The sequence below is a fragment of the Muscardinus avellanarius genome (genome assembly GCF_963383645.1).
Source record: "Muscardinus avellanarius genome assembly, chromosome: 12".
In the NCBI taxonomy this organism is placed as follows: Eukaryota; Metazoa; Chordata; class Mammalia; order Rodentia; family Gliridae; genus Muscardinus; species Muscardinus avellanarius.
In genome coordinates this window covers 78,916,760-78,935,847 of record NC_137798.1, presented here as the reverse complement: position 1 = coordinate 78,935,847, position 19,088 = coordinate 78,916,760, and the positions used below count along the sequence as shown (strand labels likewise).

Below are 19,088 nucleotides of genomic sequence, written 5' to 3'. Positions count from 1 at the left end.
GTGGGGTGTTGCTCAAGCCCAGGATAGGGAAGAGAAGAGACCCTTGGAGGAAGGGGATTCTTACTCAAGTCTAGGGGGAAGGGGCCTCTTGAGGAAGGGGAGCAGGTGGAGCCAGGCTCTTGCAGGCTGTTTACCCTGAATCAGTGGGAATCTTGGCAGTGCAGCTGCCTACCCATGGGGAGAGCTATTTCAGGAAGGAACGCAGCTCTACTACCCAAGGCTGTCCAAGTGCCCGAGAGCCTGCATTCTGCTCCCCTGATGAGCTACAGTGACAGGGTTAGGGGTGGGGGAGATCCCTGGCAAATCCACCTTGCTCTGGAATGTGCCCTCTCAAAAGCTCATTGTCTGGTGACTAGTTCAAGAGAAGCAAGGCCTGTGTTGGAGCAGCTGCTCCCTGTGCCCTCCGCCTCCAGGGCTGGCTGTACTCCAGGACTGGGGTCCAGAGACCCAAGTCACCTGCAGTAGGAGGTGAGGGTGGGGGAGTACCGGGTTTCCTTTAGCAAAGGGAGAGACCCTGCAGCGTAGTAGAATGGTGCAGGGAGTGAGAGGGCGCCTTCCAAGCCATCCTCCGCTGACCTCTCCCAGGACCTTTCTTCCCTGGGCTCAGAGCTCTGCAGGCAGGTGGGCTGGCGGAGGGGCTCAGCTGGGAGGTGCTGAATCTCTGGCAATGAAAATGGACCTGGAGGACAGGTTGGGGTGCAGGGAAGAAGTGCAGGTAACAGTGCTCCCCACGCAGACTCAGCCTTGATCCTCCTTCTCCTCTACCTTCCCCCAACCTCATCCTCTGGACAGACATTTAGAACTTGACTTGACACCCCATGAGCCCCCAGATGGGCAAGAACTTGGAACCAAACCAAGGGAGAAGGAAGCCAATGTGTGTTCAATTCAGTACAGTTTAGTACATACCAGGAAGCCCCCTTTGTACCCACCCAGGCCCCTTCCAACCCCTTCCCTTGGAGCTCCAGGGTTCCCCCAGGGTGGTGGGCGCAGGTGGGAGCTAAGGCCTTGGTAGACAGAGGCTGAGAGGCTCATTTGTGCATTCACACACTTGGCACATTATGTCGGGTGCTTCTCTAGTGTTAGGGATACAATTCAAAACAGCTAGTCTCTGCCGTCGACACAAGTTGAGCCCTGTATCCCAGTGAGCGTCTCCAAACTGTTCCTCGGGTTAGTACCTGCTTCCCCACTTTTTAACTGTCCAAGGGAGACCCTCATTTAAATGATTTCAGCCTGTTCCTAGGACCTTCTATGCCCCCATGCCAGTCCATCTGCCAGCTTGCTGCCTGAGTGGTCCAAGATAGCTCTGATCATACCCCTTTCCATAACCCCCTTGCTCACAGACCAATCTCAAGGCAGCATTCCGGCATTCTGGGCCCATTCTCCCCTCCCACTCTTCCCCTATTCACCAGATCTGTCTGTCCAGGGAAAACTGGGCAGGCGTTGTCAGGGAGGGCAGGCACTGGGCTCTGTGGAGGAGAGCTGTGCCCACACTCAGGGCGAGATCAGGCTGGAGGCCTCAGCAGGGAGACCATTTGCAGGGAATATGGGTTGCTAGAACCTATGAGGTCTTGGTCAGGAGGATGCATTACTGTGAGCTCCATCCTGGGTACAACTTGGGGCCCTGGCGGCCATGCTATGTATGGAGATGGGAAGGCCTGGCAAAGGTGGAGTCGGCTTCTGTTGGCCCGTACACCCTGGTCCCCACTCTCTCCCCACCCCCCTCCACTGCCTTTTCCATCTCTACCCTGCCATACCTCTGCTTTGCTGTCTCCCACAGACATTGACAGATGTGCTGCTGGAGCCACCAACATCTGCGGCCCTGGAACCTGTGTGAATCTCCCAGATGGATACAGATGTGTCTGCAATGCTGGCTACCGGCTGCACCCCAGCCAGGCCTACTGCACAGGTATCCATGTGGGCATCCTGTGCATTCATTAGTGGGTGCAGGGTTAGGGGACTGAGTCAGGAGTCCAGGCAGCAGAAGGTTCGAGCAGCGCTGGGTGGTTCAAGAGCTTAGGAGCACAGTCCTGTGGACAAAGCTAACTCGGCCTTTGGGAGAAAACAAGTCTGTGAGCCTCACCTGACGAGCCTCCACAGTCCAAGAGAGTAGGAAGCCACCCCAGTGCACCCAGCCAGAACCTGGCAGCCCTCTGCCCTGAAGCCTGCCCACTCCTCTACTGCCATGCTGCTGTCAGCAAAGCAGAACAATGTCTCCACCAGGCCATCCCTGGGAGAGGTTAGGGGCAAGATAGTCATCATGTGGGCCTCATTCATCCCCTGCAATTTTTTAATTTAATTTTTTATGGTACAGGGGATTGAATCCAGAGGCATTCTACCTCCGAGCGACACCCCCAACTCTTTCTAAATTTTTGTTATGAAACACCCCAACCCTTTCTAAAATTTTGTTATGAAACAGGGTTTTGCTAGGTTGCTGAGAGTCTCAATAAATTACTGAGGCTGGTCTTGAACCTGCAATCTTCCTGTCTCAGCCTCCCAACTACTTGAGATTATAAGCATATACCACAGTGCCTGACTATATTTTTTATGCAAAGGAGAAACATCCACTATGCTCTTGAAGGAGAAAGGAGGTGCTCCCAGGACCACTGGGAGAAGGGGAAAAGGTACAGAGAGGAGGTGGCGGCAGTAGCCCCAGCTCCTAGGGCCTGAGTGGGTCCAATGGACAGACCCTGTGCCTTTCAGCCATACAGAGCGCCACCTGCCTGTCTCCTCTGCCTTCTCATCTTTCCATACTGCACACACCCTTGCCTAGGGTGGGCAGTGTGCTGGCCTCCCTGACCTCTCTCTGTCCCTCTCTCTGACCAGATGACAACGAGTGTTTGAGAGACCCCTGTGGGGGAAAAGGGCGCTGTGTCAACAGTGTGGGTTCCTACTCCTGCTTCTGCTACCCTGGCTACACACTGGTCACCTCGGGGGCCACACAGGACTGCCAAGGTAAGCCGAGCCTGCCCTGGCCCTGTGGGCTGGAATGGGCACAGGAGAACCAGTCTTGGCTGGGCCTCTCACAATGAGGGTGGAAGAGGAAGAGGAGCCAGGCATTCACAGCCCCCAGGCACAGTGCTGTGGTGTGTGGAGCTTGGGAGCCATGGGAAGAGAGACGGGACTCTGGCCTGGACCTGGGAGGAAGCTGACCCTGTGCAGAGACCTCAAGGAGGAATAGGCAACAATATTTGCAAAGGCCTCAAGGAATTATGGTGGAGCCCAAAGAGGGTCAGGGGACTTGGTTTGAGATGGGGATCAAAATCCAGGTCTCCAAACTCTGAGTGACTAGGAGCTGCTTTTATTGGGGGGAAGAAGGGCAAGCCTTGAGAATGCTAAGCTGGGATTCCTGGCACACTGGAGAGGCGGTGTGCCTTCGAGAGAGGGGCTCAGGTCCTCCGCAGCCTGGAGACCACAGGGCTCTGAGCACCCTGGAAGACCTGGCGCACCTCTAGGGGGCCCTCGGTAAGCACCCTTCTAAGGCAGACCCTTTAATACTGTAGAATGCTCCCATATATTTTTATGAATGAGTTCACAAAGAATATTAAGGAGCACTTTCCCAGCAGTGCCATAAGATTCAGCACCAGTGGGGAAGTCTGTACCTGAAGAATAGCACCGCCTGTTCTTCCTGGTCCTGCCCAGGGCAGCCCAGCCCTATGTCCCGGGGAGCCGCGCATCCTCTCACGGAGGCCCCCTTGGTTTCTGATCCCCCCAAAGATCTGGTCTGCAAAATTCAGAGGTATTTGAGCCCTCTCACTTGATTATGAGGAGAGGAGAGGTGGAGGAGACAGACCAAACAACCCAATGGGAAACCAGGAGAACCATGAGGTCCCTCGGGAGTGCTCAGCTTTGAGCACCAAGCACCAGCAACTGGCTTTGTAGGACCAAATTTGGGAAGGTTTCCTGGGGGGGGGTGCTTGAGCTGGGGCAGAATAGCAATAGTTACCATTTAATGAGCATTTATTCCATGCCACCCTGTCCTAAGCACTTAGTTACGTAAAGCTCATCATTCCAACCCTTCCACTTGAAGAGCCTTCATCCAGCATAATATCCACTTTCTAAATTATGCTAGTGGCAAAGTGATACCTCATTATTTCAATGATTTAATTTAATATTGATTTAAACGTATGCATTAATTTATACAATTAATATAAGCCGTTGCAACTTGCGGTCCTTATCCCTGTATTATGGTTTAGCAAACTGAGGCTCAAAAAGGTGAATTGAAACACCTGGGGATCGTACACCTAGTTGGAGCAGAACTGGAAATAGAGTCAGGGTCACTCTGGCTCCAAAGCAAAGTTTGTTTCCAATGACAAACTCCCTGACACGCAGGGTGTCAGATACCACCGTGCAGCGGGCACAGGAATGGTAGGAGCAGAAGGTGTTCCAGGCAAAGACAGCTGTTTCTGCAGAGACCGGAGTAACATTCCCTGGCAGACCCTGGGAATAATGAAGTCAGTGTGACTGGGGTGTGGGGTCCATGGAGGAAATGGCAGGAGTCGAGGCCCATTTGGAGAGGGACTCAAGTGTCAGGCTGAAGTCTTGGACACCATCCCACAGGCATGGCAGCCAGGAGAGTTCTAAGCAGGAAGGGTCACAATTCGGTCAGCTGGCGGTCAGGGAGGTGACTCAGGCAGCAGTGCTCAGAGCAGGCTGGCAGAGAGATGGGAGGCAGGACGGGGGCTTCTCCAGGTTTCAGCATCCTAGCAGGTGTGAGGGCCAGAGCCATCCCAGGGCACTGGCCCAAGACCAGAGGTAGCTGCTGTAGGGAATGGTGTCACCAGGACTGGCCCTGACGAGGGCCTCCACTCTGTGCCAGCCTGGGTGTCCAGATGTCTCTGCCAGCCCCAACAGCTGGGGAGGAGGAGGGGAGGCTCTTGAGGTCAGCTAAGTGCTTTTCCCCATGGGGCTTGGCTGCCACTTGAAGAGCCTTCTTCCAGCATAATATCCACTTTCTAAATTATGCTAGTGGCAAAGTGATACCTCATTATTTCAAAGATTTAATTTAATATTGATTTAAACTTATGCATTAATTTATACAATTAATATAAGCCATTGCAACTTATAAGTTTATATAAATATAAAGAATATAAATTACTTAAATATTAAGTAAATAAGTTTTTAAAATAATCTTTATAGCTAGGTATGGTGGCACATGCTTGTAATCCCAGAGGCTGAGACAGGAAGATTGCAGGTTCATGGCCAGCCTCAGAAACTTAGTGAGGCCCTTGCAACTTAGTGAGACCCTGTTTCAAAATAAATAGAATGCCCCTGGGTTCCATTCCCAGTACCACAAAAATATTATTATTGTTGTTGTTGTTTATGCCAGTAAGTATGAGCACTCCTCCGCATGTTGTCCTGCGGGTTTCTCATCTGTGCGTGGCCTGGTCCTGCCTTTTGTGGGCTCATCGAGGGTGGCTGCTGCTTTTTCTTGTGGCTTTTTAGATGTCCCTTGTCTTTTCTAGATGCTTGGCTGGATTTAGATATTGTAACTCTCTCATTTTGTCCTCTGCTTACTAACCTTATCCTTGTATCTTCCTTTGAGCAGAAAGCCTTAATTTTGATATCTCAAAATCTAGACTTCTGTCTTGTTTTTCAACACTTTGGGTTTTTATTTTTTGTGGTACTAGGAATTGAACCAAGGGCATTCTATCTCCAAGCTACATTCTCTGCTCTTTTTATTTTTTGTTTTGAAACAGGGTCTCACTAGGTCTAGCTAGCTGAGGTTGTCCACAAACCTGCAATCCTCCTGTTTCAGTCTCCCAAGTACTGGGATTACAGAAATTCAGTACCATGCCCAGGTTGGGGTTTTATTTCAGAAGCCCTATCCTCCTTTAAGTCACTAAATATTCTCCTATACTTTCTTTCATTAAGATTATAGCCTTAAAGTTTGAGGACAACCTCAGTAGCATAGTAACTCTCAACAACCTAGAAAGACCCTGTTTCAAAAACAAAAAATAAAAAGGACTGGGTAAGCCGGGTGTGGTGGCACACGCTTGTAATCCCAGCATTTGGGAGGCTGAGACGGGAGGATCGCGGTTCATGGACAGCCTCAGCTACTTAGTAAGGCCCTATGCAACTCAGTGAGACCCTGTTTCAAAAATAAAGAATAAAAATAGGGCTGGGGGTATAGCTTGGAAATAGAATGTCCCCGAGTTCTATCCTAAGTACTGCAAAAAAAAAAAAAAAAAAGGGCCAGGTTGGGGTAAAGCTCAGAATTAGCATGCTCCTGGATTCAATCTTAAAAAATAAAAAAGTATAGCTTTAGCCAGGTGTGGTAGTCCACACTTGTAATCCTAGTACTTGAGAGGCTGAGATAGGAGGATCACAGATTCAAGGCTGGTCTCAGCAATTTAGCAAAACTTCAGCAACCTGGTGAGATTCTGTTTCAAAACAAAAAAATAAAAAGGGCTGGGGATGTAGTTTGAAGGCAGAACACCCCTGGGCTCAATCCCCAGTAAAATACACGCACACACACATACACAGAGTTATAGCTTTACCTTTTATGGGTACCTTAATCCATATGGGACCCACCTTTGCATGGCAATTAAGAAAATGAATAATGTGTTCTTTTCTCTTTTTTTTTTTTTTTTTTTTTTGCGTTACTGGGAAAGGAACCCAGGGGCATTCTACCTCCGAGTTACACCCCCTGCTCTATTTTTTATTCTTTAGTTTGAAACAGGGTCTCACTGAGTTGCAGAGGGCCTCACTAAGTAGCTGAGGCTGTTCGCGAACCTTGATCCTCCTGTCTCAACCTCCCGAATGCTCGGATGACAAGTGTGCGCCACCACGCCTGGCTCCATTTCCATTTTTCAGTTTTCCAGCACCATCTATCAGACTGCAGTCCTTGCCCCACCCATGTAGAGGTTCTTCATCAAGTTCCCACATATGGTTCTGCCTATGAGTTTACTTTTTATTGGGATTAGAGCTTCTCAAAATGAAGATCAGTTATTTCCTAAATGCCTGGAAAGTTATTGCTATGCAGGTTCCTGGACCCGCCCCATATATCAGGGTCCAGATATACAGATGGGACCTAGGAGTGTGCATGAGATGTCTTTGCCAGCATCTCTGCCATGCCCTGGAGTCTTGCGGATGATTGCTCAAATGAAAACACTGTCCATATCCGCCGGGCGTGGTGGTGCACGCTTGTAATCCCCGCGCTTGGGAGGTGGAGACAGGAGGATCGCGCAGGTTCGAAGCCAGCCTCATCTGCTTAAGAGACCCTGTTTTCAAATAAAATATAAAATAGGTCTGGGAGTGTAGCCTGGAGGTAGAAGACCCCTGGGTTCCATCCCCAGTACCACCTAGAAAGAAAGAAAGAAAGAAAGAAAGAAAGAAAGAAAGAAAGAAAGAAAGAAAGAAAGAAAGCACTGTCCATAAACAAAGGGATGTTGATGGATTCCTTCAGTAAGCACTTAATGGGGTTCTGAGCTGGGCTTGGGAGACACTGAAATATTAGGGCACCAGAGAAGCAGGAAGTCAGTGAACAGCTACACTAAAGGCTGGGTCCCAGGGAGGGGGCCTGCAGGCTGGAGGCGGGGTGGGGAGGGCTTGCAAAAGATGAGTAGGAGACGTCCAGCTGGTGGATAAGTAACGACTCCAGGAGCAGGAACAGTACGTGCAGGGGCGTGGAGGCAGGTCCTGTGTGGCCAGGGCTCAGAGGCTTTTTGGAAGCCGGAAATGAGGTGAAAGAAGTGGGCAGGAGCCAGGTCATTAAAGATCTCACATGCCAGTCTGAGAAGCTAGAGTAATAACAGGTAACACTTCTTCAGTGCTTACTCCCGCCAGGCAGATGTGGTGCTAAACTCTTCACCTGGATTATCTCATTTAATCAGCACAAGGACTCTGAAGAATTTGACTGCACTGAGGAGGGCAAAGAGGAGGCCTGGGTTAATTTGATTGTGGGGGGAATAGGGCATGGTCACAAGGACCCAGAGATGGTACATTGAGCTAGAGATAAGAATGAAATCTGTCTGTGGAGGTGAGGAAAGACGCTCCCTGCAGAGGCCTTTGAACAGAGACTTGGAGTTTGGGCTGATGGAAATCTGCTGTAGCTGAGGTAGACCAAAAGGTGTTTGCAAATTAGCAAACACAGCAAGGCTGGGCCAGGTTTGTGAGCCGGTCTAAAATGGGACTGGAGGTGGCAAGGCGCCCTGGTAAGGATTGAGCAGGAGAGTGTCATGACCAAGGCTGGCTTCAGAGCCATCATGGGCACCAGAATGCTTATGCTTTGCATGTAAAACACGCTGTAGATCCTCGGCTACCTATGTTCCTCCTCCCTCCTCTCCCCTTAACTCCTAGCCTTTAATAAAATTCTTAAGAAGGACACTAGGAGTAAATCCCATGTTTACTAGAGTGGAGCTAGAAGTGGGGTGAGACTTTGTTGGCCTTTGTTGGCCGATGATGCCATGTTGACTGCCACCTGCACTCAAGACCAGCCTTCTCATCAGGATGAGGGGACAGCCGCCACTCACAGTAGCCAGGAACTCAGGGGTAAGCAGGGCTCATCAGCCTCAGACCTCAGAGCTCTAGCCAGTCATGTCTGTGTTAGCATGCCTTCTCGCCTGGGCCCCAGCATGGTGCCCTTGTTCTTCACCTCTGGAAAGGACAGCTCAGGACCCCCTCCAGGTCTGGCTTTGCCTGAGGTCTGACCTGTGTGTTCGCAGATATAGACGAGTGTGAGCAGCCGGGAGTATGCAGCGGGGGGCAGTGCAGCAACACCGAGGGTTCATACCACTGCGAGTGTGAACCGGGCTACGTCATGGTCAGGAAGGGACACTGCCAAGGTAAGGAACTGGGATGAGGGGTCAGCATGCGCCCCAAGCACTGCTTACCACCAGCTTCCCTTCCAGCTCGTCCCCACGGGGTCCCTTGATGCCGAGCCCACGCCTATAGGTGGAAACTTCCGTGAATTCCTGAGCCCTGCCAGCTCCTTGCTGATTTTTTTGGCATCCTGTGAGCTTCCATAGCAGGGAAGTGCAAATCTACATGTCACCCTGGGAACATCTCTGCAAACCTCTGCCTGCTTGCCTTGAAAAATGTGTGTTCCTCACGTGGCAGAGGAAGAGTCAGTCTATGTAGGAGTCCTGGCCTTCTTGCTAAAGCTTGTGAGGCCCTGAGCTCCTGAGGGCTGCACTAACCCTTAGATTAGTGTGCATGGTCACTGATAAGCACCCACCAAATGTTATTTGATGAATGAGCAAATGAAGAGATCTCGGGTCCTTTCCCAGATACAGCTAAAGGATGGCTGTGGCATTGCCAACTGGTCTCCTCACTGATTGGCCTGAACCTGCCACTATCATATCTGTGCTGAAAACCTCCTGGTGGCCATGCCACCACCTTCCTGCCAGGCTCGGTGCCAGATGCTTGCAAGAGCTCCTTGCTTCCAAGACTAGTTAAGACAGGAATGGATGTGGGCAGATCAAGTTTCCCTTTGGGAAAAACCTATCCTGAGTTGTAGCTTAGGCTCAGACCTCCTACAGCCTCCAGGTTTCCCTGGCCAGGACTTGCCTGGGTCCTGAGAATCCTGCAAGTAAGAATGAGCTTGTGGAGGGAGATCCTCCTTCCCAGTGCCGCCACCATGGAGGCAAAATCCAGAGTCCAAGAAGGTCTTAGCAAAGGAGAAAGGTGGCTGCAGTTATAGGACATACAACTCTCTTCACCCCAGTGGGTGATCTTCTCAGGGCCTCCCTCTTGGTGCTTCTCGTGTGTGGGGGTCGGGGTGGGGGTGTAACTGGGAATTGAACCCAGGGACATTCTACCTCCAAGCAACACCCCCAGCTCTTTTTAAAAAAAACAGGATCTTGCTCGGTTGCTGAAATTTTCACTAAGTTGCTGAGGCTGGTCTCAAACCGGCAATCTTAGCCTCCCAAGTACTGGGATTACAGGCATGTGCCACTCTGCCCAACTATGATGTTTCTTCTTTAAAATCAGAACTACCCATGGTCAGAGCTGGAATCCACTCTTCTTGTCCTCGTTTGACTGAAAGAAACAATACAGTTGAGCATTTTCCAAAAGAATAGCAATCGAAGGTACCCACTAGATGGGTGCCTACTATGTGCTAAATGGGTGCATACTATGTGCTAGGCGGCAGTGCTAAATGCTTGGTAGATAACTCATGGAAGGGTCACAACAATATTATGAATTTGACATTAGAAATTATTAAGAAAAGCAAAATTAAAGGAAACGAACCAAGAAAATGCCAGAACATTAAGAATATCAGGTTTATACTAACCGGGCCGTCTTAAGGGCACTGTCTCTGGCGCAGACAGACCTGGGTTTGGCTCTTGTATCACGTCTGGAAATAGAAAACATCATGCACATGTCAGAGGCTGCAGTGAGGACCAGATAAGCCAGTGTACACAAGGTGCCCAGCGCCACCCTGGACACATGCAGAACCTCAGTGATTAAGGGGAAACATCAGCATTGGACAGCCCTGTCCCTTTTCATATCCAGACTCCAACACCCTCCTCTGGACATCTCCTCCCCATCCAGAGGGAAGGTTCTAGCATGCACCTCTTCTAGGAGGTCAGGCTGAGTTCCTGGCCTGGGCAGATACTCCAAGACTGTTGAAAGAAAGAATGATGTAGTCTGCACACTTCTCCAGGTTTCCATCAGTAACCACAGACCCGGCCCATCACCTCTGGAGCCCAGTTAATTTCCTCTCTCTCTTTCTTCTTTCTCCAATGAAGAAACCACACTGTCCACTGAAACCCAAAGTCTCTGGTGAAAGGCTGAGTGGTCTGGACAGTGGCCATGCAACAGTCTCAAAGGCATTTCCATCATACCAGGATTCTGGGTTCCCACAGATAGGGAAAAGATTCTGCAGACTCATAGGGCCTGGACTGTCGTCCGCCCACATCCAAGTCCTCTGAGCTTCTGGTCCCTGCCTGAATGTCCTCCTTCCTCCCGCCCCATGCTCTCACAAGGCTCAGAGGTAGATGCCCTCATATGTCTGATCCCTGGGCAGAAAAGCTTAGGGACACTCCCAGTGTATGGACAGCAGGCTGGCAAGCTGGCCTCTGGTATGACTGTGACCATGGGTCCTTCGGGAGTCTCTTCAGCAGCCTTATTCCATGAGGATGATGGGTAATGTTTTAGGCACATTATCCCATTCTTTGGTCAGTAAACATTTGTTGAGTGTCAGCTGCATGCTAGCCAAAACATATCATCATCTTAGATTAAAATTCAAACCCTCAAGTAGGCAGAAAAATCTCCACCCAGTGACTGACCCAAGTCCAGGCACCAAGAGGTTGGTGGAACAGCCTCAGGATATCTGGAGATGGAATCCACTCCATCCAGAATCTTCAGTGGGCTCCTTTGGATTGGATCGGCTAATGGCTCAGTTATATCTATACCATTCAGGACAGCCTTTCCATAACTCAGGTAAAGACTTAGGGGCTGCTTTGATCTTCTGCCCTCTCTCTCCCACTTGCTGACAGACCTCTCATGTATGATCCTCACTGCCTGGAACTCTAGTCTGAGGAGGGAAGCCATGCCAGGGAAGAGTGAGTTACGCGGTATTAACAATCTTAGTGACATATAACACCAAGCTTATATATCTCCTATGTCCATCATGGGTCAGCTGGGGACTCTGCCCTAAGTTTCCCTTCTCTGGAATGTGGCCAATCTCCATGGGAGAAGGAAAGAGTGCTCTAGAGGGTTGCACACAGCTAAGTGCGTTGGTCCATGTCATATCTACTCACAGCTCATTGGCCAGTGGTCTCATGGCGCCACCCAACCACAGGGACCAGGAGGCACAGGCTTATGTTGGCCCAGAAAGTAGAGCTCTAGAATATTTTGTGAACAGCATTAGTGGGTATCATATGTTTCCATAATTCCCAGCACCAGATGTTGCATGTGCCACCTCCAGCAGATGTGCTTGGCACATTAGGGATAGGACAGACTTCACAGTCCTTTCCTCTTGGTAAACCTGATCTTCCGACATTGTCTGATCCCTGTGAGAGAGGCCCAAAGCCTTTATTTTTTCTCAGCATGGACTTAGAAGGATCTTTGCCTCAGCTTCTTTCTCTTCATCCCTAAAGCTTTGCATCCCAGAAGCAGGGATCGTTTATTATTCCCAATAGCTTTGAATGTCCTCCTTCAGGAACCTCAGCCAGGGCCAGCAGGCCAGGGTGCTGGATACTGTCCCCTGAATGGGCAGAATTAGTGGTCTTGGACCTTCACTCTCTCCACTTCTGTCTCATTATCTCCGTCTTGTCTTTAAAGAGGCCCTTAGAATGGCCTGGTGGCACCACAGCCCAGTTTGGGGCTCACAGTCACTCTCTCTCCGGAGATGAGCTTTATCTCAGGGTCCCCAAGATTATCTAGGATTTGCAGGCAACTCCTTGCAGTTATTCGCTTGAATAACCAAACCACCTGCCCTATGGATATATCTCCCTCTTTGGACCCTCGGGTAAAACTTTGAGCTTCAGAGGGTCCCATCCCCTAGAACAGAGAGGGCTTTGACGTGTCCTGGCTTCTGCAGTCCAAACAACCTAAAGGGACTCATTTTCCCCTCCATCATAAGGCAAGTGTCCTGCTCTGCCATGCCAGTGTCTGGCTTTAGTCCCTAAGCAGAAAGCCTGTGTTCTGCTCCTTGGCCTGTCTCCTGTATTTCCACTATCTGTGCTGAGTAGCTCTTCCTTCCGGGTATTAGGGCCTTTGAATCTGCAGCTGGTGGACCTCCTCCAAGAGAATGGTAATTACTCACTTAGGAAGAATGAGTCCTCCTGCTTCCTTTGAAGCTTGGCCAATCTATCACAAATGGTGAGGCACCTAATGTCCACCTGAAATTCTGGCCCAGAGTTCAGTCCTTTTAGGATGATTACCCTACCTCATTCCAGATCCTCTACGTACTTTGAAGGAGAGACCCCCAATATGCTAGGTCATTGAGAAAGAACCCTGCACTAAGGAAGAGATGTCCCTCCTCCCCTCCCTTTCACTCTCTTCCTGGATCCCTCTTCTCCTGCCTGCCTGGTTGGTGTCCAGGCTCATCCTTTCTGTCTTATGTCCCTGGGTCTCCGCAGAGTAGGTACAGAGTGTGACCCGTGTGGCTTTGGGCCGGTAGAAAGGTCTGATACTTCTCTGGCTGAGAAGCCTTGCCAATCTCACCCCTCAAGGCCATGTCCAAGATGGTAGGTTCATCCTTGGCCCCTGTTTCCTGGAGCAGGAAGTTCATTTGGCCTTCACTGCCCTCTCCTGAGCTGCCCTGCAGCCTGTGGCTACAGTCCACTGGTTGCCATGCCAAGCACGACAACCCCAGTACTCATCATCACTTGCAAAGGTTAAGCATTCACAAGGGCGATATGAAGGCCCATCCCAAACTGTCCAGCTCACAAAACACAGCGCTCTGACCCTCCCACAGCTAGCGGGTAACCGCAGTCTACGGGCACCCACCCAGGGAGTCTCCCTGTCTCCTTCAGTTCTTCCATGCCTCTTTTGTCCTAGGCAGCAGTGGGCGGCAGAGTTAGGAACATGTGGCTACTCTCGTTTTTTTCCTAGTTTTCATCTTTACAAAAACTGAGATCCCTCTTGCCAACCCAGGGCAGGGTCACGGATTGTGTATTGTGGAGCTATGGGCTGCGGTTCCCAGGGATGACCCAGGGGCTGTTGTTTTACAGATATCGACGAATGCCGTCACCCTGGCACCTGTCCTGAGGGGAGATGCGTCAACTCCCCCGGCTCCTATACTTGCCTGGCCTGTGAGGATGGCTACAGGGGCCAGAGTGGGAGCTGTGTAGGTGAGGGCTGCTTGCCCTGGGGTTGAGCCCACACACAGGGAGGGAAATGGGTGGGCAGCGGGAGGAGGCTTGGAGGTTGTTGTCCTCCATGATCCGACTGGGTTCCCAGATGACATGGGCATGACATGGGTGGGCTTCAGTCCTGCTGCTCGGCCCTCTGAATCAGCCAGGGTGGAGGCCTCTTCAACTCCTGGGCCACATCCGTTCTGGAGCCGGGGTCCAAGGCCCCAGGAGCTTTTGTGGCTGGCTCTATGGGGTGGGGCCAGGACAGGACTGGGTGGTGTGGAGAGCCAGCAGCCAGACCCTTCTCTTCTGTGTGACGGAACCGTCTGAGCAGCGCTCCTCGCTCCAGAGGAGCTGCGTGTCAGCAGGAAGGGAAGGAAGGCTTCTTGCCTCTCAGCCCCTGCAGGAAGAAGGGCCTAGGCTTCCCAATGCCAGGGGGACTGTGTTTTGAATAGATGCTTTGAGGCTCTGGAAAGGGCAGACATTTCCCAGGCCCTTGGGACTGCCGCAGCCACCCAGACACGGCTGGCCTCTGTCCACATGCCCACCCACCTCTTGGAGCTGGTGTCAGGCTGGGGAGATGGGTGTTTGGTGGCAGGTAGGAGACCAGAGAGGGTCAGAGCCACAGTGGGGTGAGCCGAGGGTCTCAGTCACCTCATTTTGGGCTAGGGCACCTGGTCCCTTTTTCTTAGACATATACAGTACATTCTGTGGAACCAGCTGGGATCCTGGCCTGGCCGTGTGGAGTGAAGGAGCATGGCTTCATAGGCCCCCAGGGTGCCTACAGCCCCTCTGAAGGCTGATTCTCCAGCCTCTTCACTGAGCTGCCCTAAGCCTGCCAAGGGGGCTGTGTACAGGAGAGGAGGCCAGCCGCCATCTTGGGCTTCTCTCCCACAGATGTGAATGAATGTCTGAGCCCAGGGGTCTGCGCCCATGGACGGTGTATCAACCTGGAAGGCTCCTTTAGGTGCGATTGTGAGCAGGGCTATCAGGCCACCTCAGACAAGAAGGGCTGCCAAGGTACCAAAGCTCCCCTCCTCCCCAGGCAAACCCAGCCCTTCCCCCTGCACACAGCCCACCCTGCCTGCGGATCCCTCACTACGCTGACCCAACACAGCCCTGGAGGCCTGTCCTCTTCCCGTCCCTGCCCACCTGCCATGTGGCCACCCTGGCATGTCTGTCCTGCAGTCCCACACAGAACTCAATGGCTGTTTCAGATGTGGACGAGTGCGCCAGCCGGGCCTCATGCCCCACAGGACTCTGCCTCAACACCCAGGGCTCCTTCACCTGCTTGGCCTGCGAGAGCGGGTACTGGGTGAATGAAGACCGCACTGCCTGTGAAGGTAATGCTGGGGGGGCCGCAGCAGAGGGGGACAGGAAGCCTTCTCACCTCCCAAAGAACACTCTAGACATCCCCAGACTTGGGTTAATTCCGAGGGGCTCCAGGTTAGGGAATAGGCTCTAAAAAGAAACTTGGCCCCAAGGAGAGCTTCTGCTATTACACATTTATAGATGAATACAGGAAGGACAGGAGATCACAGAGACAAGAGTGTCCCAGGGGCACTCTTCTGTGGGCAACCCGGGTTGCCCATAGAAGGCCCAGAGCCAGGGCCTCCCCCTTCCCGTGGCCTGATGTCCTCCAGGCTCAACGCAGTCCCAGGTGTGGTGGGGACCTCACCAGGCGAGGGAAGCCCTCCTGGGTCCCTGGGCACACCTGTCTGTCTGCCTAGACGTGGACGAGTGCACCTTCCCTGGAGTCTGCCCCACGGGAGTCTGCACCAACACTGTGGGCTCCTTCTCCTGCAAGGACTGCCATGTGGGCTACCGGCCAGGCCCCCTGGGCCGCACCTGTGAAGGTAAGCGCCCACATGGGGGATGGGACTAACCTGTCACTCTACAAAAAAGGAAGAAACAGGGGCCCCTATGTCCACCGAGGATGATGGGCTTGCTGAAGACACTTTTACTCACTCTTCCCCAGAGAAAAGCACTCACCTGTGACCTCAGTACTTGGGAGGTTGAGACAGGAGGATCATAGGTTCAAGGCCAGCCTCAGAAACTCAGCGAGACCCATTGCAACCTAATGAGGGCTTGTTTCAAAATTAAAAGGGCTAAGGGTATAGCACAGAGGTAGAATATCCCTGGGTTCTACCCTCAGTGCCAATGAAAGAAAAAGAAAAGTGACTTCAGACCTAGGTCTGGTGGGCCAATGAGCCGCTGGCTCGCAGGCCTCAGTGTGCGTCAGCATTGCTGAGGGGCATCATTTAAGTGTGGGCCTTGTCCTGGACTTACCCTCTGGACTCTGGAGCAGGCCTCAGACTCTGTGCTGGAAGAAAACTGGCTTGTACCAGGCAATTTGTGGGCCAACTTTAATAATTCAGTTCCTCTGTCTCTGTGTCTGTCTCTCTTTGCTTCTGGCCTCCATGATGTGAAAGCACATCCCTCCGTGTACTCTGACACTGCCACTGCCATTTATGCTTTGGAATGGCTCTACAGTTTGAAACCTCTGAAACTATGAGGCTCAATAGACCTTTCCTCTTCTAAGTATCTTCTTTCTTGTATCTTCTCAGGTTCTCTATATCTGTTTCCTTGCTTTATTTCCCATTTGTTTCCTCACTGCCTCTCAGTAAAATCTGGGCCATGACAGGCAGAGGGCTTTGAATTCCCAGGCCCAGGCTGCAGAAGAACCCAGCCAGAGCAGGGCTGAGTGGGGAAGCCATGGTCCTCCCAACACCCCGGGCTCCCCGCCCTGCTGCTTAGTGTGGGGAGGGTGGCCCCAAAGGCCCAGTTCCCACAGACCGGTGACAGGTTCTCTGGAAACCTCACCCTCGGGCCTGTCCTTGGGAGATGCCACCATCAGCTGCCTCCCTCCCTGTGTGTCCTGCAGATGTGGACGAGTGTGAAGACCCCCAGAGCAGCTGCCTGGGAGGCGACTGTGAGAACACGCTGGGCTCCTACCAGTGCCTCTGTCCCCCCGGCTTCCAGCTGGTCAATGGCACCATGTGTGAGGGTGAGCGGCCCACGCCTCCCCACTGGGGATTGGGGACAGTGATTCTACAGGGAGGTAGGGAAACCCTGGAGACACTGTCTGCCATCTTCCCCGTAGATGTGGACGAGTGCACGGGGGAGGAGTACTGCGCGCCCCACGGGGAGTGCCTCAACAGCCACGGCTCCTTCTTCTGTCTCTGCGCACCCGGCTTTGCCAGTATGGACGGGGGCACCAGCTGCCAGGGTGAGAAGCTAGTGTGGCGGGTCAGGCCAGGAGCAGGGTGCCAGAGGCTTAAGTCTAGGGCAGCGTCCATGTGCAGGCCAGTACTGGGAGAACATAGAAGGCTCATGGCTGTAACCAGGAACAAGAAGATGGAAGGGCAGGAGCCGTGAGAGGGCCAGGTGGGCAGGAGGGCCTCTGGGCCTCCCAGCAGGGCCTCTCTGTGATGTCTGTGCAGGCCTGTGTCCTCGCCAAGTTCTTCCAGTGTCATCCCTCTCCCCCCACAGAAGCCAGGCTCCAGGTCCCCTCCCTCCAGCATGGCCTCTGCTTTCCAGTGCAGATCTCTCCTGGATCTTCTAGGCTTATCTTCCCTGAGTCACTCCCTGGCCCCCTGTGGCTCCTTGGGCCCAGAAGAGCCCACAGGGCCCTCGCAGGGAAGGGACCCGGGCTGGGTCTGCTGACAGGCATCTCTATTCCAGATGTGGATGAGTGTGCAGCCACAGACCAGTGTCTGGGAGGGCACTGTGTCAACACCGAGGGCTCCTTCAACTGTCTGTGCAGGGCTGGCTTCCAGCCCTCTCCAGAGAGCGGGGAGTGTGTGGGTAAGGGCTTCAGGGAGGGGACAGGGCTCTGCCCACAGCCACCCAGGGAAAGTGCAGCTTCCCGACAAGCAGAGTGCTTTGCACAGATTAATCAGCCAATGGGTAATGCATTTACTGAGCCTCTGCTGACTCGGTGACTGTCCGAGGCTGACAAGATGAAGACAGTCGTAACCTTTGTGCTGGCAGGGCACACAATCTAGTTTTAAAGGCCAAATTGATTCAATAGACATTAAACACCTGCTAAGTTCAATGTCCTTTGCTAAGACAAACTGTTATAGACAGTCTTGAAATTGAGCAAGGAAGACAGCTCCCTGCAATCCATTATGGTGAGGGCTGCATGTGAAGAAAAGTATAAAGTGTTCCACTGGTGTGGACAGGGGGTAGAGGGAAAAGGGTGTCAGAAGGCCAAGAGCTCGGTGCCTCCTGAAGAGCGTGCACTTCTCTTACCTAGAGGCTCAGCCCTGCTGGGTCAGGGGAAATGACCCCGAATTTGATGCGCTGGGGTTGAGATAAGCACAGTAATTTGGAACAGACCAAGGACCCCAGAGATGGTGGGACATGACTGTAATGTCAGCACGGTAGGGCCAGAATAGTGACCCGGCCGCATCTGGCCTCTCTCTCTCTGGGCTCTGGGGACAGACATTGACGAGTGTGACGACGATGGAGACGCAGTGTGTGGGGCCTGGAGGTGTGAGAACAGCCCTGGCTCGTACCGCTGTGTCCTGGGCTGCCAGCCTGGCTTCCACATGGCCCCGACAGGAGACTGTATCGGTGAGCAGGGGCAGGAGAGGTAGGAGGGCTGGGGGCATTTGTTTTCCCCTGTATTAAACAATTTTCTCCTGAGGACACTGTGTGGCTATTTGAGGTTTGTATATTTTCCATACAGAAGAGGAATGTTACTGCTGCAGCCTTCTTGCCCCTTGTTCAGAGGTTGCTCTTTGCAGATATTGGCATTAATTAACAGACCAGATAAATAAGTGTTCCCAGCAGACAGAGAAGGCATACCCTCTAACCTGGTCTCCACTGTCCCACAGACATAGACGAGTGTGCCAACGACACTGTGTGCGGAAGCCACGGCTTCTGTGACAACACGGACGGCTCCTTCCGCTGCCTCTGTGACCAGGGCTTCGAGACGTCGCCCTCTGGCTGGGACTGTGTTGGTGAGAAGCCTGCGGGCCGCCATGGTCTGGGCCAGGGTCTGTCTTCTCACCTCTGCAGGTCTTGACTGTCCCGATGGAAACCCTAGGGCCTGTGTCCTGAAACGTTCATGTTCACGTGGCTCCATGATAGGCGCCCTCAGGGTGGGCAGAGGGTTTCCAGGAAGACAGATTTCAGCTTCCTGCGCTGGCAGCTCCTGGGCGGGCAGGGGAAGCGGCCAGCAGAGGGAGCAAGCACATGAGGAAAGGTGTCCATGGGCCTGCTCGTCCTTCCCAGAGACCCCAGGGGTTTGGAGAATGGGGGTGGCCCCTCCTCTCCGGCTTTTTCCTGATGCTTGTCTGCCACTCCTCTCTTCCTTCCCATGCCCTCTGTCCTCCTTCC

The 19,088-nt window shown here is 52.5% G+C and overlaps 1 protein-coding gene across 1 annotated transcript in view; it reads left to right on the top strand.

Annotated features, from left to right (window-relative positions):
- The window catches only part of LTBP2 (latent transforming growth factor beta binding protein 2), a gene marked incomplete at both ends in the record, with an annotated part of 149,205 nt that overhangs the window by 124,759 nt on the left and 5,358 nt on the right, over positions 1 to 19,088 (top strand). Inside the window, 12 exon segments of the mRNA XM_080707178.1 lie at positions 1,778 to 1,906; positions 2,824 to 2,952; positions 8,664 to 8,783; positions 13,620 to 13,739; positions 14,640 to 14,762; positions 14,960 to 15,085; positions 15,473 to 15,598; positions 16,627 to 16,749; positions 16,846 to 16,971; positions 17,427 to 17,549; positions 18,189 to 18,320; positions 18,584 to 18,709. Of these exon segments, the coding sequence (XP_080563304.1) occupies positions 1,778 to 1,906; positions 2,824 to 2,952; positions 8,664 to 8,783; positions 13,620 to 13,739; positions 14,640 to 14,762; positions 14,960 to 15,085; positions 15,473 to 15,598; positions 16,627 to 16,749; positions 16,846 to 16,971; positions 17,427 to 17,549; positions 18,189 to 18,320; positions 18,584 to 18,709 (1,503 nt within the window).